Consider the following 26,493-nt stretch of genomic DNA (forward strand, 5'->3'; position numbering starts at 1 on the left):
CTCTTTTGGGTACAGTAAGACTTCTATTGGGTTTTTTGGGGGTGTTGTTTTGTTTTTTAAAGAGCCATTATCTCTTAGGATTACATACTGAAATAATTATGGACAAAATGATATCTTGTATTTGCTTCAAAATAATATGCATGTTGGAGGAAGTGGTGGGAGTTTAGATGAAATGAAATTGGACATGTGTCGATAATTGTTAAAGTTGAGTGATAGGTATATGGAGGTTCATTACAATATTTTATCTACTCTTGTATATGTTGTGTTAAAATTTCTACTTAAATAAGAGGTTGAAAATAAAACTACTAGGCATATGTATTTTCAAAATAAAATTTTTTTAGAAATATAGGTAAGCTTAAAGGAAAAATTAGGGTTAAGTCAATGATTATAATATATAATCACTCTGCCCTTCCAACCCAAGCCCAATCTTAATTCCTTCAGACCTGAGGAGAGCTTTTTTTTCTTATTTCATAGGCCTAGGAGACCTACTTCTGTCACTGGTACTGACTTTATAATCTCTCTTTCCAGCTTATGTGATACTATCCACAAGGAAGCAGAACTCTAAAAGTCTGGTTATAAACCATTTGAAATTAATTACCTACTTGATAAACTATGAAGGCTTTAATACTTATCCAAAGGAAGAAAGACTCAGAAGACAACATAAGGCAGATTCAAAAAGATAAATTCAAGACATTAGTCAATATAGCTGGAGAATTTACTTTTATTCTTGCAGTTTTATACTAGGAAGTCAACATTTAATAATCCATTGTTCACAATTGATTTATAAAAAATTTTAATCCTTAAATTGTACATCAATATCCTATGATTCCAAATCTTATTTATCACTCTCCTTCAAGTCTGAAGAAAATGATCACGTAATTTATTAACTTCCACAGACAGCACAGTCCCACTGACATAACATTTAGTCTGAAGTCCTACACTCATATGAGAATTAAGAATAGCCAGTATCAAACTGGCCTGCAACCTGATTGTGTTCCTGGCTCAGGATACCTGTAGTAAATTTGTAAGTCCACACTAAGACACAAAAATAAACTAGGGTGTGTATGTCATATAAAAAACTTTTCACAGTAGAGTAAAAATAACATTAAAATGTTACCAAATTTCAATCATATTACGGTGTTTTATCCAATTCGCTTTCAAAATGCCTGATTAACTGAATTAAATGCAAATAACTTTGTATAGGATTTTTTTTATGTTTGCCCAGCATTTCAAAATGGTTATGGAATATAACTTTTAAAATGTCAAAATATGCTATACATATTGCACTTTTATGCTAGGCTGGGCTAGTATCCTCCATGGCAAGATACCAAAACTATTGAATAAAATACGCTTTAAAATCAATAGGTACTTGATTAATTTCCCTGAAATTATCATCATCATTATCAAAACCTTCCAGGATTTTGTAAGATTTGATTCCTTAAATACAGTTTCAAAGTTTAACTTAAGGAGGGAAAAAAAAACCCTCATATATTTGACTTTTTATTTCCTTTTTTGGTCGCTCAATGACCAAAGAGAATTTTAAACAAATTATGCTTCATCTTTCCTGGCTTAATAAAAAGCAACAATTTCTATTATCCAAATTAAGAAAAATTATACTAATCAAAAGCTATTAACTTTCAAATGTCTATGTATGTCTGTCTGTAGGTCCCCTTAGAACCTTTCCAAACTTTCATAAACAATAGATTTTAATCAATCATGTACTAGAATCAAATTCGGTAAGGAAAAACTTATTTTGCAAAAATAAAATCACTTCCCAACATGCTTGACAGAAACAAGCTATTCATTTTCATTTGTGTTCCATTGAAGACATTATTGAAATCTGTCCAATGGTTTATTTCCAACTGGTCCACTACAGAATTCTTCGGAATGTTTTAAGATTGGCTGTAGCTAGAGTTCTGACTTCCATTTGGACCCTGCTCTCCTTCACTGTTCAAGTGGGGAAGAAAGAGATTTTACACCAATTAAAAGACTCGTTTTCAACACCCTGATAAACCTACTAATTTTTAAAGTTATTCCACGCTACAACTCTACAAAACAAAGACGTTCCCAATTATAAGACACAGATGTGGAAAAATTAAAATCCAGAAGACTAACATTTGGTTTTATGTTTTTATTCTTATGTAACTTAGTGCCCTCACACATAACAAGCATTCTGGATGTTAGTGTCCATTACACTCCAAAATTTAAATTAGGGTATGGGATTTTGTTGTCATTACAGGTATCACTCAACATAGAGATTAGAGCTTCTTCTAGACAAATTTCCTATAAAATTAAATCGTACATAGAAAATCTTATTCCTACTAATTATGGAAATCAAGAAGTGTTCTTCCAAAAAAAATTATTGTCCAAAGGCGTAATAAAACCATACGTAAGTACAGCAAACCTTTATAATTAAAAGTCAGAAAGAAATATGGTAATTTCCTGGAAAACGCTGAATATTTAAAATAAAAACTAAAACTGAAGATACCAGTAACTGTGGCAATAGGATTATTGCCTTATCTTGTCCATCATCATCTTGCAGCTTCAGGCCCTGCCACTAGTGAAGAATCACTCAGGGAATTTCTGCAAAAAATGCATCCAAAGGCAGCTGTTTGAATGACTGCCTTAAACAGCTCCTTGTATAAGTCAAGTATTAATTTTTTCCAAATGGTAACATTAACATATCAGATCTACAAATCTATCTTAATGTTATATAACTTATTTATTTTTCTTAATAAATGATTAAGATGGGTAGCATTTCTTTGTTTCCCTTCTGACCTTTTTTCCCTACCCCAAACGATCTGATGTACAGTGAGAGCTGAGAACCACTGAACTTAAATGAACAGATCCTATTAAAAAAAACAAAACAAACAGAAAAACACACAAAAAAACCCACCACAACAAAAAAACCTTTTTAGGACAAGTGACTCATACTTAGCAAAATTATGTTACTGTTTGCAATGGATCTTTGAGTCACTCAAAAGCCAAAATTATTTATTTACCTTTACAATATCAGATCAATCATCTATGTTTTTGAAAAATGTTACTGAAATTTATAAATAGGATAACAGCCAGTAGTGGGGGGAAAAAGTCAAACTGACATGGAACTACTACAGAATTCTTTATCCCTAAATTTTAGATGAACTTGCCTCTCTCTGTTCTGTTTAAATTTATGTACAGTATATAATCATATGTTGAGGGATACCTGTAATAGACCTGCCATTGCATTAGGAAAAGTTACTTAACAGATGATCAGATTAATGTATTTTTTTAAATGAGATGTTCTCAATCTATCAAGTCACAAATTAAGAAAAAAGAAAAAATATGTCATGAAGTTTCGGAAGAAATTTTACAAAAACAAAACAACATAATCTATGAAAAATTATGATAATGCATATGAAATATATAATTAAATAAAATCAATAACTAAAGTCTACAAAGTACCTGTTTGGAGGAGGTTTTGGTTTCGGCATCTTACTAAGAATAGTTGCCATCTCTTTTCTCTCATCAAAATTCTTCCACTGCTCATACAGTTTTAAAATAACCCTGATTATTTCCAAAATCTAGAAGAAAATATTTGAAAAGTTCTCAATGGCAAATTATCAAGCAACATTTAGTATACAAGGAACACACATCTCCTAGACATCCCTTAGAAAACAGTGAAAAGATAGTCTCTATCCTTCAGATTAGGTTAGACAATCCTGATAAATGTGAAAGTATATGTATGCTCAGTCTATCCTCATCCATCTCTGTAGTTGGTTTCCTTCTACCTACTGATACCTTAAACCAAAACAAAATAGTGAGGTACTAGAAATAGAGGTCTAAATCATGAAAGAGTATGTCACTATAGAGTACACTCCTCTAATACCAATTGTTTCAAACAATTTAATGGGAGGTAGTGCACAAAAGACTGTTTTGATTCTCTACTAACTACTCTGCACATGAGTTAAGGTGCTCAAAAACCGGCAGCTATACAAATCTGTCAAATCCAGTTTCCAAATTAGCCCTTCTTCTGCATCTGAGTAGACCTAACCTTGGATTGATTCTAGAACATTTCAGCAGAAAAGGTAGAAGGACAAAAATCACTTTGTCAGGAGATAGTCTGTGTTACAGAATTTACAGTAGTCACTAGGTAGCTTTTAAAATAGCCCTGGCAATTAGAGGTGACTTTGCAACCAATCAAACATATATTTACCATTCTGTTTAATCCTAAACTGAAGAGAAATATAACCTAAATGGTCAACATCAGTTCTTCTTGCCAACACATTTCTTAACATTTCTTTACCGAAAATATTCTTAGCCTGGCTAAGAATTTTAGGCTCATGGTAAGTAAATATGACATTAACTTTAAAATGTTCAAGTTATATTCAGTTAAGGGAATCTTAAAGATTACCTTCTCCATATCCACAGAAAGCTCAGCAAACCACTGTCTGGCATCTTTCTGCTGTACAACACAGGCTACATGCAGGCAAGCTGGAGAGAAAATGAGACACAAAGGTCCATGTTGAACTGCAAACATGGAATGTATGGACTCAGAACAAGATATTCACTTAAATTTTTATGTGTATTTTCTTATATTCTTTTTAAAAATTATATAGATTCATATAATAGTTACCACTGACCATCCCATCAACTTAATCTTACAGGGAGGAAAAGTTACTGGGCTATATATATATTAAGGTCCTTACATCTGCTCTCACGGTGAGCTAGTCATGATGCAGGTGCCTTGAGAGGGCACGTCAGAGAGGAAGAAGTCCACTGAGGAAATCAGAGCAGGGAAAGGATCCCTGCATAGCAGTACACAGTAGTGGTCAAAATGCACCCAAAAGTCAGAGTGACAAAACAAACAAACCAAAAAACCAGCAAATCAATATACTGATAAATTTCAACACTACTCTGTTTTGGTATTTCAATTAAAAGCAGTGTTGCCTCTGCTTTTTAAAGTTATTAGCGAATGATCAAGTTAGGTGAAAACTGGGCACCCTAGTACAGAGTTCAGTGTTGTAATCAAACAGAGCTGAGAGAAAAAAAATGTAATGCACTGCATACAATGTAATTATATACATTACTTACAACATAAACTAACAAGGATAGTGAAAAAGCCCAAAGACAACAGTCTACATCATAAGTTTGCCTAATATAATTCCTCCCAAGCAGCCTGCCTACCTTGATCCCACACAAGCTTGTTAAATGTTATATTCCCTGGTCTGGTTACCCATATGACTTTGCTAAGAATGACATTCTAGGCAAACAGCAACTCAAACGTGCATGAACATTCTGGTTGCCCCAAGTTAAAGAAAGCTATAAAGTAGGGCTTAGGTTCAGGAAGGATTGAGAGGCTAAAGGACAAATTATAAAAACAGGTAATAAAAATACAGTGGAAAATGCCACGACAGGGCATACATAGAGTAAATTAGGGAAAGAGACATCCTAAACCCAGACTGAGGTGATGTAGAGAGTGCGGAGTTGGGGACGGTGTCACTAAAGAGATGATATCTGAGCCAAGTCTTTAAAAAAGGTGAGAGTGGGAGCAGAGAATGATATATACATAAATGGTAAAAAGAAGCTATGGATTTTATCCAGAAATTGGGAGGAGCACTGAAAGATTTTAACTGAAGTGCAAATTCTGCATTTTAAAAAGCTCTTTCTAGCTCAGAGTTTCTCAACCTTAGCACTACTGACATTATGAATTGGACAATTCTTTGAGACTGCCCTATGCACTGCAGGATGCTTAGGAGCATCCCTGGCTTCTACTCACTAGATGCCAGTAGCATCCCACCCCAGTTGTTACAACCAAAACCATCTCCCGACATTGCCAAAAATCCTGTGGGGAACAAAATTATCCCTGGTTGAGAACTGCTAGCCTTGCTCAAGTGTGGAGGATAGACTGGCTCTCTGAGAACAGGGATGCTGGAGGCCAACTAGCCAGGAAGGAGACTGCTGTGATAACCTGGATAAAAATGAGAAGGTGGCTATGAGATTACTAAAGAATGCGGCACAACAGGTGTTGGTTACCAACTAATGTAGGTATCGAGGAAGATGAAAGAGCCTAACTACTGGGTTTCCAACTAAGGTAACTAGTGCTATTCACCAACATAGCAAAGACATTAAAAAGAGTATATCTGGGGGCAAACTGATGAGTTCAGTCCTAATCATGAGTCTGAAGGCCAGTGAGATGCCAAAGGAAGCTATCCAAAAGGCAGAGATTGATATAAAGGCCAGTTCAGGAGCAAGATCTTGGTTAAATAAAGAAATTGAAATGTTTCAACACATAAGAGATAGCAGAACCCATGGGCCTCAGCGAGACTGCCTGGGAAGAACAAAAACAGCAAGGATGACAAAGATGTGGCACATGGCCTTCCTACCCATGCAGATCCCAGTATTCCTTCCCACTGAACCCAGATGACACTTCAGAATCCTTCCAGGGAGCCTCCAGTACTACAAAAGTATAACCTATTTACCACCCCTCATGTAAGAAGGTGGAGAAACACTAACATTTAAGGGGTAACTGAATAAAGAGAAACCAACAAAAATTAGTCTGGACGGGTAAAAGAATGGGGGAAAAATCAAGAAGACAGAGTCATAGAAAGGAATACAAGACAGAAAGGGAACAGAAACTAACAAGTGCCTAATATATGGCAGGCATTATTTAAAAGATAACTCGTTTAATTCTTGTAACAACTCTATACTGAGTTTTTAGTACCCTCCCCCTATTTTACAATTAAGGAAACCAACTCAGGAAGGTTAGATAATTTTCCCACGATTGTAAAGAAAAGTTTAAACCTAGGACCATCTGTTCTAACTCATGACAGTACTGCCTTCCACAGATAATAGAATGGTGGCTAACTTTCCCTCTAGCAAGGCATTAAGGACCACAAAAGGCTCCTTTACTTGACTGCTGAGGACCTAATTGGGCTCAGGAAATAAAAGACCTAGTTATTTTATATAAGTTACAACTAGTATTAGAAGGCTTAATTCCAAACTTCTCCCGCTAAACAAACAAAAATGTTCTATTCAGACACTGGTTAAAATTATTTTAAACGATTTAAAAAAAAAACTTACCAAAAAAGGGGGGTGGGGGGACAATAATCCTGATTTGTGATAGTTGCAGTTCATATTATTGAAAGTTCACATGCAAGGAATAGTCTATTACTTCAAGGAACATAAAAACATAAAGTACAATAGGGTGAAATTTCTTTTAGGATGACCTAAATAGGTATACAACAATTTAGCTGCTAAAGGTACACCACATTTACATACCTAAAGCTATCATGAAAGGAGGATACAGTAGGCAAAGATCCGTTCTGTAGGTATCATTCACTATCCTCCTATAGAAATGTAAATCATATTATTACTGAAAGCAGAACTACCTAATATGACTGTACATTACCCTCCAGAGAGGGCCAGATTTCCCATATCTGTATATATTTATATCTCTTTTATATTACCGTAACACAGAAACAAAGGTGAACAACAAAGGAAAAAGATGGATACATGAATGTGACAATGAATAAGCATATTTTAATGAATAAAATTACAGCTAAATATATTTAAAATTTTAAAACCTCACAATAAATTTTAATATAAGATAAACATTTTTCTAATTTTCCAAAAATTAGAAAATCAGATAGGAAACCAGAAATTATACAATGAATTAATATATATGTTGAATACCACCAAAAATATTCTGATTATTTTAAAGATAACATTTAATTTATTTTACGGAAATACAGTTGAAATCAATGTTGTGTTAATTTCTACTGTACAGCACAGTGATTCAGTTATACATATATTTACATTCTTTTTCATATTCTCTTCCATTATAATTTAAAGATAACAATCTTAATTTTCATGTAAACAGTCTGTTTTTCATAAGAATCAAATTTTATTGGAAATATTCATCAAATAGATAATTTAAAGATCTATCATTTTAGCATTTATACCAGTATAGTTATTAGAATTCAACAAGCAGATATTTCACTCAACATAAAATATCTTGGGGCACTAGTTTAATTACTTTAAAAATACTAAACTTCATATTTAATTGTCAACCTTCCTAGCTAATAACATGTTACACTATGAATAACTTCTGTTCTAATTACCATGCAAGGGGAAGCAACATGTCTTCTTGGCCCATGTCCTGCACATACTGGAGCAAAGGTCTATAAGGATGATACACTATCAAGCAACAATCCTAGAAACAGTTTAAAAAATGTGTATGTATAAAAACAGATTTATTATAACACAAAAACCTTACCATTACCCAACTGATTTTTAATTGTGTATTTCAAAATGTATTTTTCTAACTCATGCTTGCTTCCCTCTTATTGTCTTAAGCAAGCAGTATGGCAGCCCTAAACTCTACTGTAATAGTGAAGGCAGTGCTCTCTCTGAAATATACCTTGGTAAATCGGTTGGCAGTCAGTCAGCATCCATTCCCTTAGAGACTCAAAGTGTCACATCTGCAACACACTGAAACCTCTTATTAGCCTATAAATCCGTAATTCCCAACTGGAGGAGCAGAATTCTGCCAAAGACATAATCTATCTTTAAATAACACCACACACATACACAAATTGTGCAAATAATTTACAGTGGTTTAATGTCCTGACTGGTTTGCTTGTAATCCTCTTATTATAGTTACTATAGAACAGAAAAAATTTCCCATCCTAAGTAGTATATACAAACTATTTTACAGGCTTCCAAGGGCATATAGGTGATGATGCCACTAGGTACTATGATTTACCATCACATATCACTTGGATGGTTTTAAAATGCACCTCCCTACAATTATTTCTTTAAATTTATGACTTCACTAAATTTGAAAGTAAGTTTTACTCTATTAATCACAAGGAAGAAATATACTTACCATTAATTCTAAAAGATAGAATTCACATTCTAATATCTGTTAAAAAAAAAGATTATAAATGTCAACATGAAACCAAATTAGATGAGTCTACTTAGTCTAACATAAGAATGTAATTAGGATTTATCAAAAATTTTACTAAAATTTTTTTAAATCAAGAAAACACAATAGCTTATATCAGAATGAACATATGCTATAAACAATTACTTGTTATACAATGCATGCAACTGTGATTATGAAACATTTTAATCCTTGTAAGGAAAAGCCAGCCTCATATAAGTGTTCTTATTACTTATTTTTATTTAAAATAATCCTGTATAAGCTTCAGATTTTCCAATATACTTCCCACTCAACAAATGCAAAAATGTAATTATCTCTACTTAACTGTTATTCTTGTTATATTACAAATTAATAATAGAAGAGAATACTGAAAATGAAACAAAAATACAATTTAAATAGAATGAAAAAATCCCTTGCAAGGTGGAAAAAGAAAAACATGCCTATTAAAATGGCAATAGAAATGCATCTTCTAAAATAATGTAAAATTTCAAGTATCTTTTTCATTCTGTTCCATTATAGTAATTCTCAACCCCAGCTGCACATTAGTAGCCACCTGGGAGCTTTAGGAAATACCAGTGTCCAGGTTTCAAGCCTGAAAATTCTGACTTAGTTGATCCAGAGAGGCCCTGACATCAGTATTATTAAAAAAGCTCCCAACGTGATTTAATGGGCACCCAGGGTTGATAACCACTGCTACAAAGTATTTTTTTAAATGGTAGAAGCACTTTAGCTTTAATTTAGAAATAAAATCCATATTCTCGTAGAATCTGAAACTGCCATTCCTAGGAGACTATTCAGTTTATTTTAATATAAAATGTTGCTAGTTTACATACAGCTTTAACAAGTAGTTTTATTTTTTACAATATACTTACATGATTCATCCTATAAGGAAATTCCTTTGGAAAGGCATATGAAAATCTAGTTTTCACTGCAGAAAACAAACAAACAAAAAACTTAAACTGAGAAAATGGGGAGTGAATAAACACAAAACTTCTTTAATACAATGTAAAATATTAGAGGTAGAGCTAAATCATTTTTAATTTTTAGTAGGAGCTCTTGAATATGATTAGGGATGCAGATTTTTTTGTTTTCAGGCAAGGGGAAAGACTGAGTGGCAGAAAGCCCTAGGCCCCCATCTATATTACAATTAGAGAGTTTCAATGATATATTTAATATATTAAGAAAGAGTTCTGCTGCTTAAAAACTAAAGGAAATGGGAAAAAAACCACTGGCTTTTATCATTTCTAAAATCTTTCCAGCTCTAGAATGGTATTGCTCTATTTAGTAATTTAGCTTAAAAGGAACATGGGTTATATATGTGTTCACAAGTATATATATATATATGTTTATATTTGTAAATATATACAGTTGACCCTTGAACAACACAGGTTTGAACTATGCATGTCCACGCATACACATATTTTTCCAATAAATAGGTACTACATGAACCAAGGTTGTATATGTAGATTTTCCAACTTTGCAGAGAGTCAGAGGGTCAGCACCTCAAACCCCTGTGTTGTTCAAGGGTCAACTATATATATAAATATTGGAATGATAATACAACCAAAAAACGTTAACAGTAGTTATCTCTGAGATTTAAGGATTTTTACTAATCTGAACTTTCTAAGCTTTTTATAATAGGTATTTCTTTACCAAAAGACATATTTTAATAAAATCATGAATATATGTGCAAAGGTCTCTAGGGCTTTCTTCATACCACACACAAATATATACACACACACTCTTAGTCACTAAGGAAGTACAAACAAAAAAACTGTTAATTAATCCTCTATCTCCTCAAAAATGGTAGGAATTAAGTATTCTAACAGCTAATTTAGATAGGTAACATTTGCCAAGATTTGAAACCTAAGCCATTTAAACTTGACATTAGGAAATGTCTACTTAACCTTTCCTTTCCTCTCCTTTTAGTTAATTTAAAAATGTACCCATCAAGGTTACTGAGTTTTACAAATCCCGCCCCCTTTTATAATTTTTTTATTTTTTGGCCATGCTGCATGGCATCAGGATCTTAGTGCCCCAACCAGGGATCAAACCTGCACCCCTGCAGTGGAAGCACAGTCTTAACCACTGGACCACCAGGAAAGTCCCCACAAATCCATTTAATGTAAGCAAGATATTAAGTGTCCAAGCAAAACAGGTACTTACATAATGTTAACCAATTAACAAGGTAAAATTATCTCTGTATATAAAGCAAATCTACATCCCTAACCCCTGGACCTTGACACCTAACTTACTGAATTAGATTTTACCTGATGCTGTCAACTTCTCTCCTATTCCATGATAAAATTGCTCTGCGTTTTGATTTTCTACTTCCTAATCCTTTTCTTCTGACCTGGAGGAAAATGCATCTCTCCTCTCTATTGCTACCCCTACCACTTGTACATTTGCTTTCATCTACTCAACTGACAGTCAACATTTTTCCTTTGCACCTTTAACCATTCCTCCTCCAATAAATCTGTCCTATCACTTACTAATATGCTCAAATTTCCCTTAAAAGCAAAACAAATGAAACCTCTACCAAATTATATGCCTCTACTTTTTAAAAGTAAGACTCTTGAGTAGGCTGCCATGTAAGAACTCACTGAGAGGGAGGCTGTCTGGAGGCCAGGAAGCTAATCATGGCCAATCAAGGAACTGATCAAGGCAGGCACTTTGACCTTGGACTTCCCAGCCTCCAGAACTGTGAGAAATAAATGTCTTGTTTAAGCCACCCAGACTTTGGTGTTTTGCTATAGCAGCTGAAGCAGACCAAGACGCCCCCTCACCCAGAATCCTGTTATTAACATGTTACATTAGTATGGTACATTTATTATAATTAATGAACTAAGATAGATACATTATTACTAACTAAAATCCATAGTTTATTCTGATCTCCTTAGTTTTAAACCTAATGTCCTTTTTCTGTTTTAGGCTCTCTTTCAGGACGCCACATTACATTTACTTGTCATGTCTCCTTAGGTTCTGTATGCTGTGGCAGTTTTTCAGACATAACTTATTTTTGATGACTTTAACAGTTTTTAGGAGAACCAGTCAAGTATTCCGTAGGTTGATTCCCTATTGGAATCTGATGTTTAATGATTAGACCAGGGTTTGGAGTTTTCAGAAAGAAGACCACAGAGGGGAAGTGCCATTTCATTATATTACAGCAAAAGTACATACTATTAATGTCATTTATCATTGTTGATACTGACTTTGATCACCTGGCTGAGACAGTGCTGGTCAGGTTTCTCCACTGTAAAATTATACTCCCATCTTCTTTCATAATATACACATTAGAAGAAAAGTCACTATGCATAGCCAACACCTAAGGAGTAGGAATTTATGCTTCCTCTACTTGAGGGGGGAGTTAGCTATATAAATTATTTGAAATTCTTCTGTATGGGAGATTTGTCTCCCCCCCCCCATTTATTTATTTACGCTATCATTTATTTATATCAGTATGGATGCATGAATATTTATTTTATACTTGGGTTATACTTTGGGTTATAATGCAGTATTATTCTTTTTTATTTTGTTGCTCAAATTCTTCCAGCTTTGGCCATTGAAAGCTCTTTCAGTTGGCTCCTATATGTCTTCGACATACCCCCATTAATGAGGGGTTTTGTTTTGTTTTTTTGTTTTGTTTTGTTTTGTTTGTTTGTTTGTGTTTTGCGGTACGCGGGCCTCTCACTGCTGTGGCCTCTCCCGTTGCGGAGCACAGGCTCCGGACGCGCAGGCTCAGCGGCCATGGCTCACGGGCCCAGCCGCTCTGCGGCATGTGGGATCCTCCCGGACCGGGGCACGAACCTGTATCCCCTGCATCGGCAGGCGGACTCTAAACCACTGCGCCACCAGGGAAGCCCTGTTTTGTTTTGTTTTGTTTTGTTTTGAGTACTTACTTACTTATTGGCACTATAAGATGCTCTAGGTCCACCTTGTATGTTTCCTGCCTGATCACAAACCCAAAGGTCTGGTTTTTTTATTTGGTATACATCTTCTGTGCAGCAAAAGACACTATGCAGCTCTCTTTCTTAAAAGGTATCAAGTCTCAAATTTCTATCACTGGCTTCACATTTCTAAGAGGATGTTCTACTGATACATTTACACTCAGAATGTTGAAGAGTAAATCTAATTCTTTTCAGAACCAACTCATTCTCCTCTTCCAGTACCACCTTCACCTCCCAATGCCCAGGCATGAAACCTCAAATATCATTTTTGACTCTTCTTAAATCTTTTCTTTTCAAAAGTCCTGCTGACTCTATCATTCAAACCTAGCTTGCTTATTCTCCTTGCTGGCTACCAAAACATTATTTTAAGGCTTCATTAGTGTTTACCTTATTATTTCAATAACTTAAAAGTTTTTTCCTACCTTAAAATAGTTAGCTTTACTTCTTACAGCACCCAGTGGTGACAGTACTCACTACAGTTTGCCGTATATATAAAACTATTTCGGAAAGGGTTTTTTTCTGTGAGTTTTTTTGATTGTTTTTTGGGGGGTTTTTTTGGCCATGCCACGCGGCTTGTGGGATCTTAGTTCCCCGACCAGGGGTTGAACCCAGGGCCACGGCAACGAAAGCACCAAGTCCTAACCACTGGACCACCAGGGAACTCCTGGTGGTTTTTAAATTGTGGTAAAATATACATTACATATAATTTACCATCTTTAACCGTTATTTTTTTCTTTTAACATCTTTATTGGAGTAACTGCTTTACAATGGTGTGTTAGTTTCTGCTGTTAACCGTTTTTAAATATACAGTTCAGTAGTATTAATTACATTCACACTGTTATGTAACTATCACCACCGTCCATCTCCAGAACTCTTTTCCTCTTGCAAAACGGAAACTCTATATTCATTAGGCAACAACTCCCCATTTCCCGCTCCCTCCAGCCCCTGACAGCCACCATTCTACTTTCTATGCCTAGTAATTTGATCACTCTAAGTACCTCATATAAGTAGAATCACACAGTATTTACCTTTTTGTGACTGGCTTATTTCACTTATCATAATATCCTCAAGGTTCATCCATGCTGTATCACATGAAAAACTTCAAACTTTGTCTGTCTACTTCGACTCACACTCTCCTCCAATTCATCTTACATAATTCTGCCAGAATCATCTTCCTAATACACAACTCTGGCATCACCCTCATATTGAAAAATAAAGCTTTCACAGGTACTGCCACTGACAACAAAACAAGCTGCAGATTCCTCACTGAAGGCCATTATCTGGCCTTAGCCAGGTAGGGGGGCTATTTCCCACTATTTCCTTACTCACCATTCACTGAATGTAACTCAGTAGCTTTTCTTATATTGATCAAACTGTTCAATGCTCCTAGACTATCTTTCCCCTGCATTTCCCCAGGTTCAAATTCTTTCTTCACCGAATTCTATTTAAGCCTTTTTGGATTCACCTAACAAATCAACTTTTCCCACTCAAAACATTCATTACATCCTCTGTTACTCTCTTATGCCACTTAGTTTCTTCTGTATTAATATTTGTATATTGATGTCTTATTTTCTTGTCCTTAAATTCTTTGTTTTTATTTTTATATCCACCACTGCATCCAGTATGGTGTTTTCCAGTGATAATGATGCTGTTGTTGATGACAATGATAGTAACCGCTACAGTTTACTGAGTATTATGAATTGAATTATCCCCCTCACACCCACCAAATTTACATGTTGAAGCCCTAACCCCCAATGTGGCTGTTATTTTGAGACAGGGCCTTTAAAGAGGCAATTAAGGTTAAATGAGGTCATAAGCATGGGGCCTTAATTCTACAGGACTGGTATCCTTACAAAGGGAAGAAACACTAAGGATGCACACACACAGAGAAAGGGCCATAAGAGGACACAGCAGCAAGGCAGCCATCTGCAAGCCAGGGAGAGAGGCCTCAGGAAACTTAACTTGTTGACGCCCTGATCTTGGACTTCCAGCTTCCAAAACCATGAGAAAATAAACTGTTGTTGTTTAAACCACGCAGGCTCTGGCATTTTGTTATGGCTGCCCTAGCAAACTAACACACTGGACAAAGCACGGTTCTAAGAGCTTTATTGATATTAATTTATTTGATCCTCACAACAACCGTATGACATAGATGTTATTAATATCCTCATATAGCAGAGAGATTATATTTTGCTTAATTTGTCATGTCAAAAGCACTGGGGCTGAAATTTGAAAACTAAGCTGTCTGGGCGATATAATACACTGTAAAATTTATGAAATAAGTAAAATAGTCTACTATAAAGTTCCCTATTCATTGGTAAAATGAATATGAGCGTGCCTTTTAGCCTTTGCATGAGAAATAAAAAACAAACCTTGGTAATAGGTATTTTACATTTTCAAAAATATACACCTTCTAAAAAATCTGGAAAACAGAAACTAAAGTAAGAAGAAAATAAGACATCTATAATCTACTCAGAGATGAGCACTGCTAACATTCTGGTACATTTCCTTGCAGTCATTTTTCAATTTTTTTAATAATTTTGATTTTCCAGAGGGCAATTCAATCCTTCACCAATGGGATATATTTGACATATTAAATTCTATGGCAAAACTGATTATTACTCTTCTATCCTCAAAATAAGATATGACATGAAAAAGATTGAATTAGATTATTACACTCCTTTCAGAAAGGGAAATGACCCCAAAAACATGAAATTCTGGCTCAGAAACTTAATACAAAATGCCTCTGCCTCTTCTGTGTAAGATCACAGAAGTAAAAAATAATAATTTTAATTATCTTTTGTTAGGTGATATCTTTTTGCTTAACCTATGAAGATGGAACACAGCATAATATTATTACCTTGTGTACAATACTTTACGATTGCTACTTTACAATGTTATTTCCTTTAATGCCATGATTCATAGGCACGTAAACCCCATGTTTGTAGGTAAAGAACTAACGCCAACAGGTAAAGCAACTTGTTCAAGGTTATACAGCTGCTGCTTAGAGACAGAACTGGTGCTTAGAATCAGCTCTACGGACTAAAGAGTCAGAATATTTTTCTGTGCCATAGTTTTCCATAAAGAGGGAAAAAACACAATCCCCATCAAAGACATAATTACAATTGCTAAAGAAATAGTTTATTTCACCCACAAGAATGACACAATAGCTAGTTATTATGAAGCAATAAAGTACAATAAAATTGAAGAATAAAAATTCTTTCTTAACCTTATTATAAAATTAAGAGCCACAGAGTTGATGTTTTTGGCTCAATAGTTACTACCCGTTTTTAGCATTAAAACTAATGTCTTAGGGCTTCCCTGGTGGCGCAGTGGTTGAGAGTCGCCTGCCGATGCAAGGGACACAGGTTCATGCCCCGGTCCGGGAAGATCCCACATGCCGCGGAGCGGCTGGGCCCGTGAGCCATGGCCGCTGAGCCTGCGCGTCCAGAGCCTGTGCTCCGCAACAGGAGAGGCCACAACAGTGAGAGGCCCGCGTACCACAAAAAAAAAACAACAACAAAAAAAAGTAATGTCTTAGAGATAATACTTTAAGTGGTTTTAAAATTTTTTGTATTTTAAAATTTTTAGCCAAATACATTAGGCATAAAGGTGATCTCACCTCAGGAGATTGAATAGACCCAACTAATCTCTCATAGGTCTCATAAACTGAAAAACATCTATATCCTATGGAGCTTTCTTTAGAATTACAATCTTAAAGCAGGATATATTTTTTGCACTTACATACAGAAGTAGCAGCAGAAATCAATCTTGTATTTGAGACTACTCCAAATTCCTAGAAAAAGAAAAGTAAACGAGATTAGGTACATAGTAACCCAATGAACCTAAGTATATCTGAGGTCTATTCAAAACAGAGCATTTCCTATGTTCCTCCGATGTTTGCAGTTATCTACCTACTTGAGGAATGATGTACTTAAATCTCTAAATTTATGACCTTTCCTTAAAATTACTACACTTTAACACAAATGCTTAAATAATTTTATAATTTAATATTATTGGAAGGTACCAAATTAGAAACCAGACCCTAAAGTGACAGTGCCAGTTTTTTGCACTTAAATTAGTTTCCAAGAGTTTTTAGATTCTACACTTAGTTGCCAGAATAAGTATTAAGTATGCTTCCTTTCAGTTGAACCTGGACTAACAAGTACTTCAGGGAATTTAATAATAAAACAGTTGAATCGCTGAAGAAAATAAACTTTAATATCACCAAAAGAACTCAAAAGACCGTACAAACAATTATTTTTCTTTTTGCAACAGGAAGACAAGAATGATTAGCATAAGACTTTGGATGTCAGTTCCCATTTCCTCTTTGAACTTAATATACTGCCACTGTAAAAATAACAAAAATTTATGAGGTGATCCACCTTACATATAGTCTCATTTAATTTGATTAACCTTATAAAGTTATTAAAGGCTTCGTTTTTTTTTTTTTTTGGGCCGTGCGGTGTGGTGTGGCCTGTAGGATCTTAGTTCCGTGACCAGGGATCGAACCCAGGTCCTTGGCAGTGAGAGTGTGGAGTCCCAACCACTGAACCACTAGGGATTTCCCCAAAGCCTTAATTTTTTAAAGCTGAAAAATCAAGAATTGGTTCCTTAGCCAACAGAAGAAACTAAACTGAATACAGTCTGTTCAAAAACCTTCAACCTGAATCCTTATCTAACTGTGTGTGTTTGTGGGGGGTGGGGGATATGTATGCCTGTGTATGTATTTATAGTTACATTTAAACCTCACACCATAATAACTGATACTGAAAATTAAATGCCTGAGACATCTTCTTAAATGCCATTTCAATACAATTCTCACACAACTGGACAATACACAGAAAGATTTGGTCATAGTTAAAGATTTTAAAAAATGGTATAATCAAATATGAAAGGATACATCTCTTTCCAGGAATAATTCTTTACCCCAAATTCTTAAAGGAAAAACTTTCACCTAATAAATCATAAAATAGGTTTCTATTCAGTAAATCACGTAACAAAAGATATTTAACACACAAGACAAATTAAAACTCCAAGTTAATCTACAAGAGTAGAAGTTTATAAAGATTTTGTCTTGGTTTCTCATACTGGCTGTCCTTCAGGTACATAAAATTACATGGTAGTATCTGGAAAAGCCACCCCATAATACGGGCCTTTTATAAACACCTTGTTTTCCATTAAAGAACTTAAAAACAACAGAGCTGGTTCTGCCTCCTTAAATTACCACTTACAATTAAATTACATTTAATATTCAGGAATACAATTACTAATCTAAAGACATCATCTAAAAATAGAAACATAATACAAAGGATTCATATTACTGAAGATTACACGGATTATTATGAAGACCAGTTAATAATATCAGCTATTATTATCTGGATTTAGCAGAGCTCTCTCAAAAATACTAAAAAGGTAAATAAGGTGAGCAGAGATTTGGTCTCAGCTGCAAGTTCCCATCTCTCTTCTCTCCCTCACCTAATTTCTCAACCCTCACTACCCAAACCATTCCTCGTTAGAACATATATTACTATAGCCACCCCAATCCTTGCTTTCCCCCTTGCTTTCCCTATGGCTTGCTAGGCAGCCAATCATCAGGAGGCAGGAAGGGAAGACAGCAGAACACAGGAAGCATATGAAGGAGACGGAAGAACATTCTCAGGTTATAGTAGACAAGCTGTGGCATTCATGGAATACTTCTTAGTGCCAAACAATAAATGTCTCAGAGGCAGAAGAGCAAAGCAGTTAAGAGCATGGGATTAGGAACTAGACTCCCAGGGTTTAAATACTGGCTCTGTCAATTATCAGCTATGTGAACTTAATTTCTTTGTGTCTAAGTTTCCTCACTTATAAAATGAGATTACAACTATGTAGCCCATAGTTTGTTATGAGGATTAAGTCATAATTTGTAAGAGGAGTCAGAATAGCACATGGTACATAGTAAAATGCTACATGTTTGTTAATTGAATTTATAGAAATATGTATATATTTCTTTGATTTTGTATAAATTTCAATATTTTATATAAATCACCGTTATTATTTTTACACAGTTAATGTGAAAACTGGGGCAGGTTAACCAATACACGTTGACTATACTTTGATAAAGAACAGAAAACTAGGACTTCCCTGGTGGCGCAGTGGTTAAGAATCAGCCTGCCAATGCTGGGGACATGGGTTCGAGCCCTGGTCCAGGAAGATCCCATATGCTGTGGAGCAACTAAGCCCATGTGCCACAATGAGTGAGCCTGCGCTCTGGAGCCCATGAGCCACAACTACTGAAGTCCGCACGCCTAGAGCCCGTGCTCCACAACAAGAGAAGCCACCGCAGTGAGAAGCCCACGCACCACAATGAAGAGTAGCCCCTGCTCGCCGCAACTAGAGAAAGTCCGCGCGCAGCAACGAAGACCCAACAGAGCCAAAAATAAATAAATTAATTAATTTAAAAAAAAAAAAGAAAATTATTTCATACCTCTACTTTGGATGCCAAAAACACACATGTAGGAGCCATTAATACAGGATCTATACTCTTCAGAGAATACCTAAAATATGATTAAACAAAGTTAAATGTCATTCATATAGAAAAACACATATGAAAATAGAATTCATATAGAAAACATTTATATGGAAAAAAATCAGGACAACTCTATGGCAAACACACGATTCACTTATATAAGGTTCATCAACATTAGATAAGAGTTTCAAATAAGCATTAACATATTCCCAAGATAACACAGCCCTACCTGGCATAGAATCTCTTGAAATAGACCGTAGCAGTGGCAATAACTTGTTGTCTTAATTTAAGATGTTCACCTAATGCTTGGATAACTAAAAGAAAAATAATAAAGTTAAATGTATTTCTGAAATCATTATATTAACATTTAACAATAACTTCAATGCAGTTAAATCATGACTATATTCATTTTTAACAAAGAGAAAAACCTACACATGCTATAAAGCTCTACGTGGATCACAGTGGTCTAGTACTAGGATTGCAAATTTGTTAAAAAATATATAGGTATGCATAAACAATAACAAAAAACAGAAACTGCCTCATAGTAAAATCTATTCTTGAATCAAGGAAGTTGAATGATAGGTATTTCCCCTCTATCTTCCAAGTATTTTCAATGCTCTTCATGTTATTACTATTATTAGACCCCTATCAGCGTTATAACTACTGCTTAATAAAGTTTATAAAAAACCCAAAATGAATCCTCAAAACAACAGAGAGGTAGGTTTGCATAGAAGTGAACTGAGGGTGAGAAAGATCCTGTGACAAAGTTACCATGTGGCAGAGCAAGGATCTTTTAACTCTAAAACTCTTCCATCCAAAGCAAACTTGTAAGATAGGAGTGACCAATACAGGATGTCAATCCAAAGAATCATTTATCCTCAAAGTACTTTGCTTTAGCCAATCTTAAATTAGGTTTAATGATGCATTATAAAGCTTAGGGAGATTAATATTTTTAGACCATCTTGAGTGTCTCTGACACGTAAGATTCACAAAAGACTTTAAATCACTTTAAAAAAAGATATATAAGTTGTAAAAAGAATACACATGTAAATAAAAATGTAAAGTAGGGATTAAAACAGTTCATCACAAATTACTACAGAAAAACGTTTTAATTCACAGGTAACCAACTGTACCAATTCAACCAATTAAAAAAAAACTTTACCATTTGTAAAAAATATCTGTAATTTCCAATACTCTTCTTCTGAGAGAAACTTTAAGTCCTTCTGGCGTTCCTTCAACAGATCTTGTTTATCCAAAATCCACTGCAAACTAAAAAAAGCAAAGATTCAGACATCCTACAGAAAATCAACTAACAAAGTTACAGGAAATATTCTAAGATTGAAGAGGTTGTTAATATTCTGAGAAGTACAAAATACAAGTAACCTTGAAAGACAATATTTTTCACATTTCTTGAAACTCTGACACTGAGAATTACCTAACTAATAAATGTAAATATGCCCTGAAAAAAATATGCTCTAATCTTTTCTCTCTTCCTTCTCAGTCTATCTCTCCCCCCCCGATCTCTGTCACTATTATAGTGTATTTCATTGACTTTAAGACTGAAATCAAGATGCATCTTCAGTGATGCCTAGCATTTTAATGGGCAGTAATGTTTACACTTTCTTAATGATAAATAATGGTGAAATTGACACTGACTGACGATGCCTTAGATTTGAAGTATATCTTCTCTCAGATGTTCATGAGTAACTAGAGTAATATTCCTACTTCACAAGTTCCAATCATGTTAAAAGCTGCTTCAGGGCTTCCCTGGTGTTGCAGTGGTTGAGAGTCCACCTGCCGATGCAGGAGACACAGGTTCGTGCCCCGGTCTGGGAAGATCCCACATGCCGCGGAGCCACTAGGTCCGTGAGCCATGGCCGCTGAGCCTGCGCGTCCGGAGCCTGTGCTCCGCAACGGGAGAGACCACAACAGTGAGAGGCCCGCGTACCAAAAAAAAAAAAAAAAAAAAAAGCTGCTTCAGAATTTATTTTACCAATAGCCTCCACCTCCTGCCTAGTCTAGTCTATTTTTAAACAGACATGTAATTGACGTGATCCCCCAAAATATTCTGCATCATGCTTTTGTCACTCAGTATGTATTGGAAGTTTTACATCAATGAATTTGTTATTCAGCATCCTTTTAAACTGCTGCACAGCATTATGGATGGATCATTATTTATTTAGTTAATTCCTGTTGATGGGCATGTAAGTTATCTTTTTCACTATTACAAGTAATGCTTTGATGAACATCTTTGTAATTCACCCTTGTGTATTTGATTAATATTTGGAATCATTCCCTAGAACTAATGGGTCAGTTTTGCTGGTAATTTTGATATGCATTGTCAGCTTGCCTTCCACAGCAATTTCCATTCAGAGGAGTGACACATAAGGGTGTCTTAAAATACTTAACCCTACAGGTCACTGCCAATCTTTTAAATACTTTACAACTTAAAGGCAAATTAGTATCTGTTTTTTTTTTTTAATTTACTTCTAAGGTTAAACATTTCTCCATGCCTTTATTGGTCAAATATAGCTCTTTGGTACATCGTAACTCTAACATGACCATTTTTCTAATGGGATGGTCATCATTTTACGATTAAGATAATCTTATGATCTAAAATTTGTGCATTATGGATAAAAGAATCATTTCTTTGTCAAATATGCTCTAGACATTCCCCAAGTTTAGCATGATCTCTCAGTATTTAATGATTTGCAATGCAGAAATCTGAATCACGTACTTATTCAAATCTATATTTTACTTTGATTTTGTGTTTGTCACACATGGGAAGGTCTTCCCTGACACAAAATGATTTAAAAACAAAATTCCCTCATATTTTCTAATAACCTTAAGGCTTTTTTCTTTCAATTTGTGATCAATCTGGAATTTAATACAGGGTAGAGTAGGGATCCAGCTAAATGTTTTGTTAAATGGTTATCCAAATGTCACCAAAGAATTTCAAGAAATATAATTCTATCATTATATTTGGATCTTCTTTATAATTTCCTATTTTTAATTTGTTTTTCTTGTTCCTGTGCCACCCTTTTTTTTTTTTTTTTTAATTTTTACTTGGCTGCACCAGGTCTCAGCTGCCGCACACGGGATCTTTGCTGCAGCATGCGAGATCTTCGTTGCAGCATGCGAGATCTTCATTGCAGCATGCGGGATCTTTTTAGTTGCGGCATGCAGGATCTAGTTCCCTGACCAGGGATCCAACCCAGGCCCTCTCCATTGGGAGCGTGGAGTCTTAACCACTGGACCACCAGGGAAGTCCCTGAGATGCTATTTTAAAACATAAAATTGAGTAATTAGAAACTGGTATGGGGGCTTCCCTGGTGGCGCAGTGGTTGCGGGTCCGCCTGCCGATGCAGGGGACACGGGTTCGTGCCCCGGTCCGGGAGGATCCCACATGCAGGGGAGCGGCTGGGCCCGTGAGCCATGGCCGCTGAGCCTGCGCATCCGGAGCCTGAGCATCCGGAGCCTGTGCTCCGCAACGGGAGAGGCCACAGCAGGGAGAGGCCCGCGTACCGCAAAAAAAAAAAACAAAGAAGTAACTCTCTGGTAACTTTGTTTTGGCTTTCAAATTTATTTTTTAAATGGAGATAACCCAAAGGTATATCTGCGATTATTTACTTTTCTCATTTCTAATTTTGTATTTCTGTATCGTCCCTTTTTTCCTTTATTCAGCTAGCATAGTTTAGTCTACCGTTTTGGTTTTCCCTTCCAAAGAACCAGCTCTTATAATTTCTGACTATTCTTTCCCTTTTAATATATTAATATAAGTGTTAACTTTATTAAGTCTGCTTTCCATAGGTTTATTTCACTGTTTCCTTTTAATACTCTTAAGTAAAATATTTAATTTTTATTCTTTTTCAGTTATTCAAAATGTTTTCTTATAAATTTGGCTTTACCACCTCCCATAGACATGAATATATATTGATCTCATTATGTTATTTCCTAGATAATATGTAACTGTTTTCAATTTCCTTTGATACAATAAAGTATCCAGAGTTGCTTTTGTAGTTTTAATTTTTGTTACCTGTTCATTACGTCAGTCGTCAGTCGACCAGCAAATGTTTAGTGTCCTTCTAGCTTTACTGCATCACGATCAAAGAATGTGTTGTGTTCTACTTTAACTTTCTGGAAAATACTAGGATTCTCTCTGTTCCAGAATTATCAATTTCTTCTCCACAGTCATTTTATGTTTTTAAAAAGATAAATTTCACAAATATTTAAAATTTTTCCTCACAGCATGCAGTATGGAAGATAAACCAATTAACACCACATATCACCAAATTTAAGATTACACTGATTGGGTTTCCCTGGTGGCACAGTGGTTAAGAATCTGCCTGCCAATGCAGGGGACACAGGTTCAAGCCCTGGTCTGGGGAGATCCCACTTGCCGTGGAGCAGCTAAGCCCGTGCACCACAACTACTGAGCCTGCACTCTAGAGCCCGTGCGCCACAACTACTGAAGCCCGCGCACATAGAGCCCGTGCTCCGCAACAAGAGAAGCCACAGCAATGAGAAGCCCATGGACTACAATGAAGAGTAGCCCCTGCTCGCCACAACTAGAGAAAGCCCTCGCTCAGCAACGAAGACCCAATGCAGCCAAAAATAAATAAGTAAAAGAATTTATTAAAAAAAAAAAAGATTACACTGATTGTAAGACTCACCATTATTTCATATGTTACTAAGAAAAAAAATTGTCATGCTCATAGCAGAAATGTTAAAATGGGCAATTTAAAGCTATGAAAACAGCATATTTCATGTCAATTTTCCTCTTTCACCTAAAACAATGGCTTTCATAATCTTTTTGTTTTTACTGAATTGATTGTCTTGTCTTTCATATTTGTCACCTTTTGCAGATGAGGGACTCCGTGATTCTCAAGGGATCTGAGTAAGACAAAGTGGCTCCTTCCTCCAGGGCTATTTGAATTGGGAGGCAAGGACAGTTTTCCAAAAAAGCACATTTAATATTATAGTATTTTATATTTGAAAAGTGAAAAAACAGTTGGTTTTATAAAATAGATCCTGGCCCCCTTTTGATAAGCCGACAGTAAATGAAAGCATAATGAAAATGCTTATCAAAAGGGGGCAGGATCTTTTCTTTTTTTAAGTTGAAAAAGGGCTGTAACTTCTGATAATCAACAGCTAGCTACCTGTCAATTCTCTCAGCTTCTTTCAAAGTTTTCCAGAATACCTCTTCTTCACTACCGAAATTTTCCATATTTTAATTTTGCCCAAGCAAATATTTCAGTGAATGAACACAGTGCAAAATAAAAATATGATCAGAAGTGAAGCTTCTATAGCATCACATCTCCACAGGATCACTTATAGCAAGAAGAAAACCTGCTTTTCTGAAAACAGGTTTCAAAGCCCATTGTTTCTTTTGTCTAGTGCAAAAGGCTAAAAAACCGAATGAACAATATAGGAATCCATCTTCTTCGCACTCAAAATTTAGTTACTAATGCTCTCTTAACATTAAAAAGTATTTACACTAAGATATCATCTTTATAAGGTTCTGTTCATCTTTCAAGTATACAGTGTACAGCCTACCCAAAGTTCAACTAGTCCTATCACCCACCTTCCTACCTGCTTAAACAGATGTATTTAGGGAGAAATGTTTTCACTATTACTCTAGCTCTTCCATGGTACTGACAGAAACAAAAATTCATGAAAAAACGTTAAAGATATTGGCAATGTCCCTGGAAAATACACTTTTAAAACAAAATATGAGACACAGACTAACGAAATGGACAAATGTTGAGAGCACTTGTCCTATACCTTACAAACATAAAACTCTATCTAGGTTTAAGGTAGTGGCAGAAAGCGGTTCATTGCGCAGAAACAAGCCTGACTCCCTCCTCTCCTCGGAGTAATATTAAATCCGCACAAGACAGAAGATGAATGACAAAAGATTACGATGCCGACCAACTTTAGAAATACCAGGCAAAAGCGAACCACAACTGTCCTGAAAAGCCAGCCTCACAGTTCTACACTGTGTCACATTTCCCATACCTGTGCCCATCCCATCCCAACCCTCACCGGCTCCGCTCCTCCTTCCCCCCACCACCCCCCGGCCTAGCTAAACCAAGAATCAGAAGTTCAACTCCCGAACCTTCCTTCTCCGGAGACTGAACCCCCTTCCCTCCCCGCAACAGATTTTCCCCCCAACGAAACCCGGCCAGGGGGCGGGGTGAGGGGAGTCGTCCGAAAAAAGCTCATCACGCTTCCGGCCGCCGCCGCTTCCCGGGAGACTCCGCGGCGCTCGGGACATGGGCCGGGATCCAGGCCAAGGGGAGTCGCAGGCCCCGTCCACACAGCACCCCCAAGAGCCAGCCCCGGACAAGAAGACGGAAGATCACTTACTAGTGGGAGCTCTGCCAAAAGTTCCCTGCCATGGAACACAGTTTGCCCTGATAAAAAAGCACCAGCCGGCGGAGCGGCCCGCGGAGCGACCATAGACCCAGCCCTCCCGGTAACCGCGCTCCTCGATCTGATCTGCACGGCTCCGCTCCGCGGCGGCGACGGTGAGAGGAAGAGGAGGGCACCTTATTCTCCTTGACGCCGGCCGGCAACACTCTACTGTGTAAATCAGTTCCTATGCATAAAAGTTCCGGCCCGCCCCGCGGTAGCGGAGGAAGCCGGCGGGGAGGAGACAGCCCTTGGGAGCCCTGAGAAAGGAGACGGGAACTAGCTCCCACGAAGGCTCGCGGCTGTCGGGAGGCTCTCGCGAGAGTTTCGCGTGGATTTCGGCCGGGACCCCGCGCGGTTCGGTCTTCTGCTGCAGCTCCAATTCGTCGAGAAGGGATGAAATGGGGAAGCCTGACGCCCTGTTCGGGCTTTTATTATTGCGTGGTTGCAGGCTTCCAAAGCAGCACAATGGCTTTGTATTAAAATATACGATTTCCCGACTTCATTTCTTCCTCCTGTGTTTGGAAAGAGACATAAAGATTATTTTGGCCTCAAAGACCTACCAAAACCTACCGGCACCAAGCCAGATACGTTCTTAATGGAGTTCTTTTGGAATGAAGCGCAAACTTTTAGAGCAGCAATGTTTTCTTTTAATGTTAGAGACTAACAGTTTTGCAGAACAGCCTAAAACATTT

At 36.3% G+C, this 26,493-nt stretch overlaps 1 protein-coding gene across 3 annotated transcripts; it reads right to left on the reverse strand.

Annotated features, from left to right (window-relative positions):
* Nucleotides 1–703: 703 nt before the first annotated feature.
* Nucleotides 704–26,052, reverse strand: CCNC (cyclin C). Of its 3 annotated transcripts, none has more exons than XM_022553257.3 (12): nucleotides 25,754–26,049; nucleotides 20,547–20,653; nucleotides 19,614–19,698; nucleotides 19,343–19,412; nucleotides 16,618–16,669; nucleotides 9,799–9,854; nucleotides 8,870–8,905; nucleotides 8,103–8,194; nucleotides 7,261–7,328; nucleotides 4,394–4,473; nucleotides 3,445–3,563; nucleotides 704–1,947 (listed from the first exon to the last, which is right to left on the reverse strand). In XM_022553257.3, exons 1-12 carry the CDS (start codon nucleotides 25,783–25,785, stop codon nucleotides 1,893–1,895), a joined length of 852 nt encoding a protein of 283 aa, XP_022408965.1. In that variant the 5' UTR covers nucleotides 25,786–26,049; the 3' UTR covers nucleotides 704–1,892. The 3 variants fall into 3 exon arrangements, with proteins under 3 accessions (XP_022408965.1, XP_022408955.1, XP_022408973.1); XM_022553247.3 differs by lacking the exon at nucleotides 25,754–26,049 and adding an exon at nucleotides 23,421–25,423; XM_022553265.3 differs by lacking the exon at nucleotides 704–1,947 and adding an exon at nucleotides 1,956–2,583 and having other exon boundaries at nucleotides 25,754–26,052.
* Nucleotides 26,053–26,493: the final 441 nt, after the last annotated feature.

The sequence above is a fragment of the Delphinapterus leucas genome, chromosome 12 (genome assembly GCF_059928025.1).
Source record: "Delphinapterus leucas isolate spDelLeu-1000000601 "Yukka" chromosome 12, BTC_Dleu_Yukka2, whole genome shotgun sequence".
Lineage (NCBI taxonomy): Eukaryota > Metazoa > Chordata > Mammalia > Artiodactyla > Monodontidae > Delphinapterus > Delphinapterus leucas.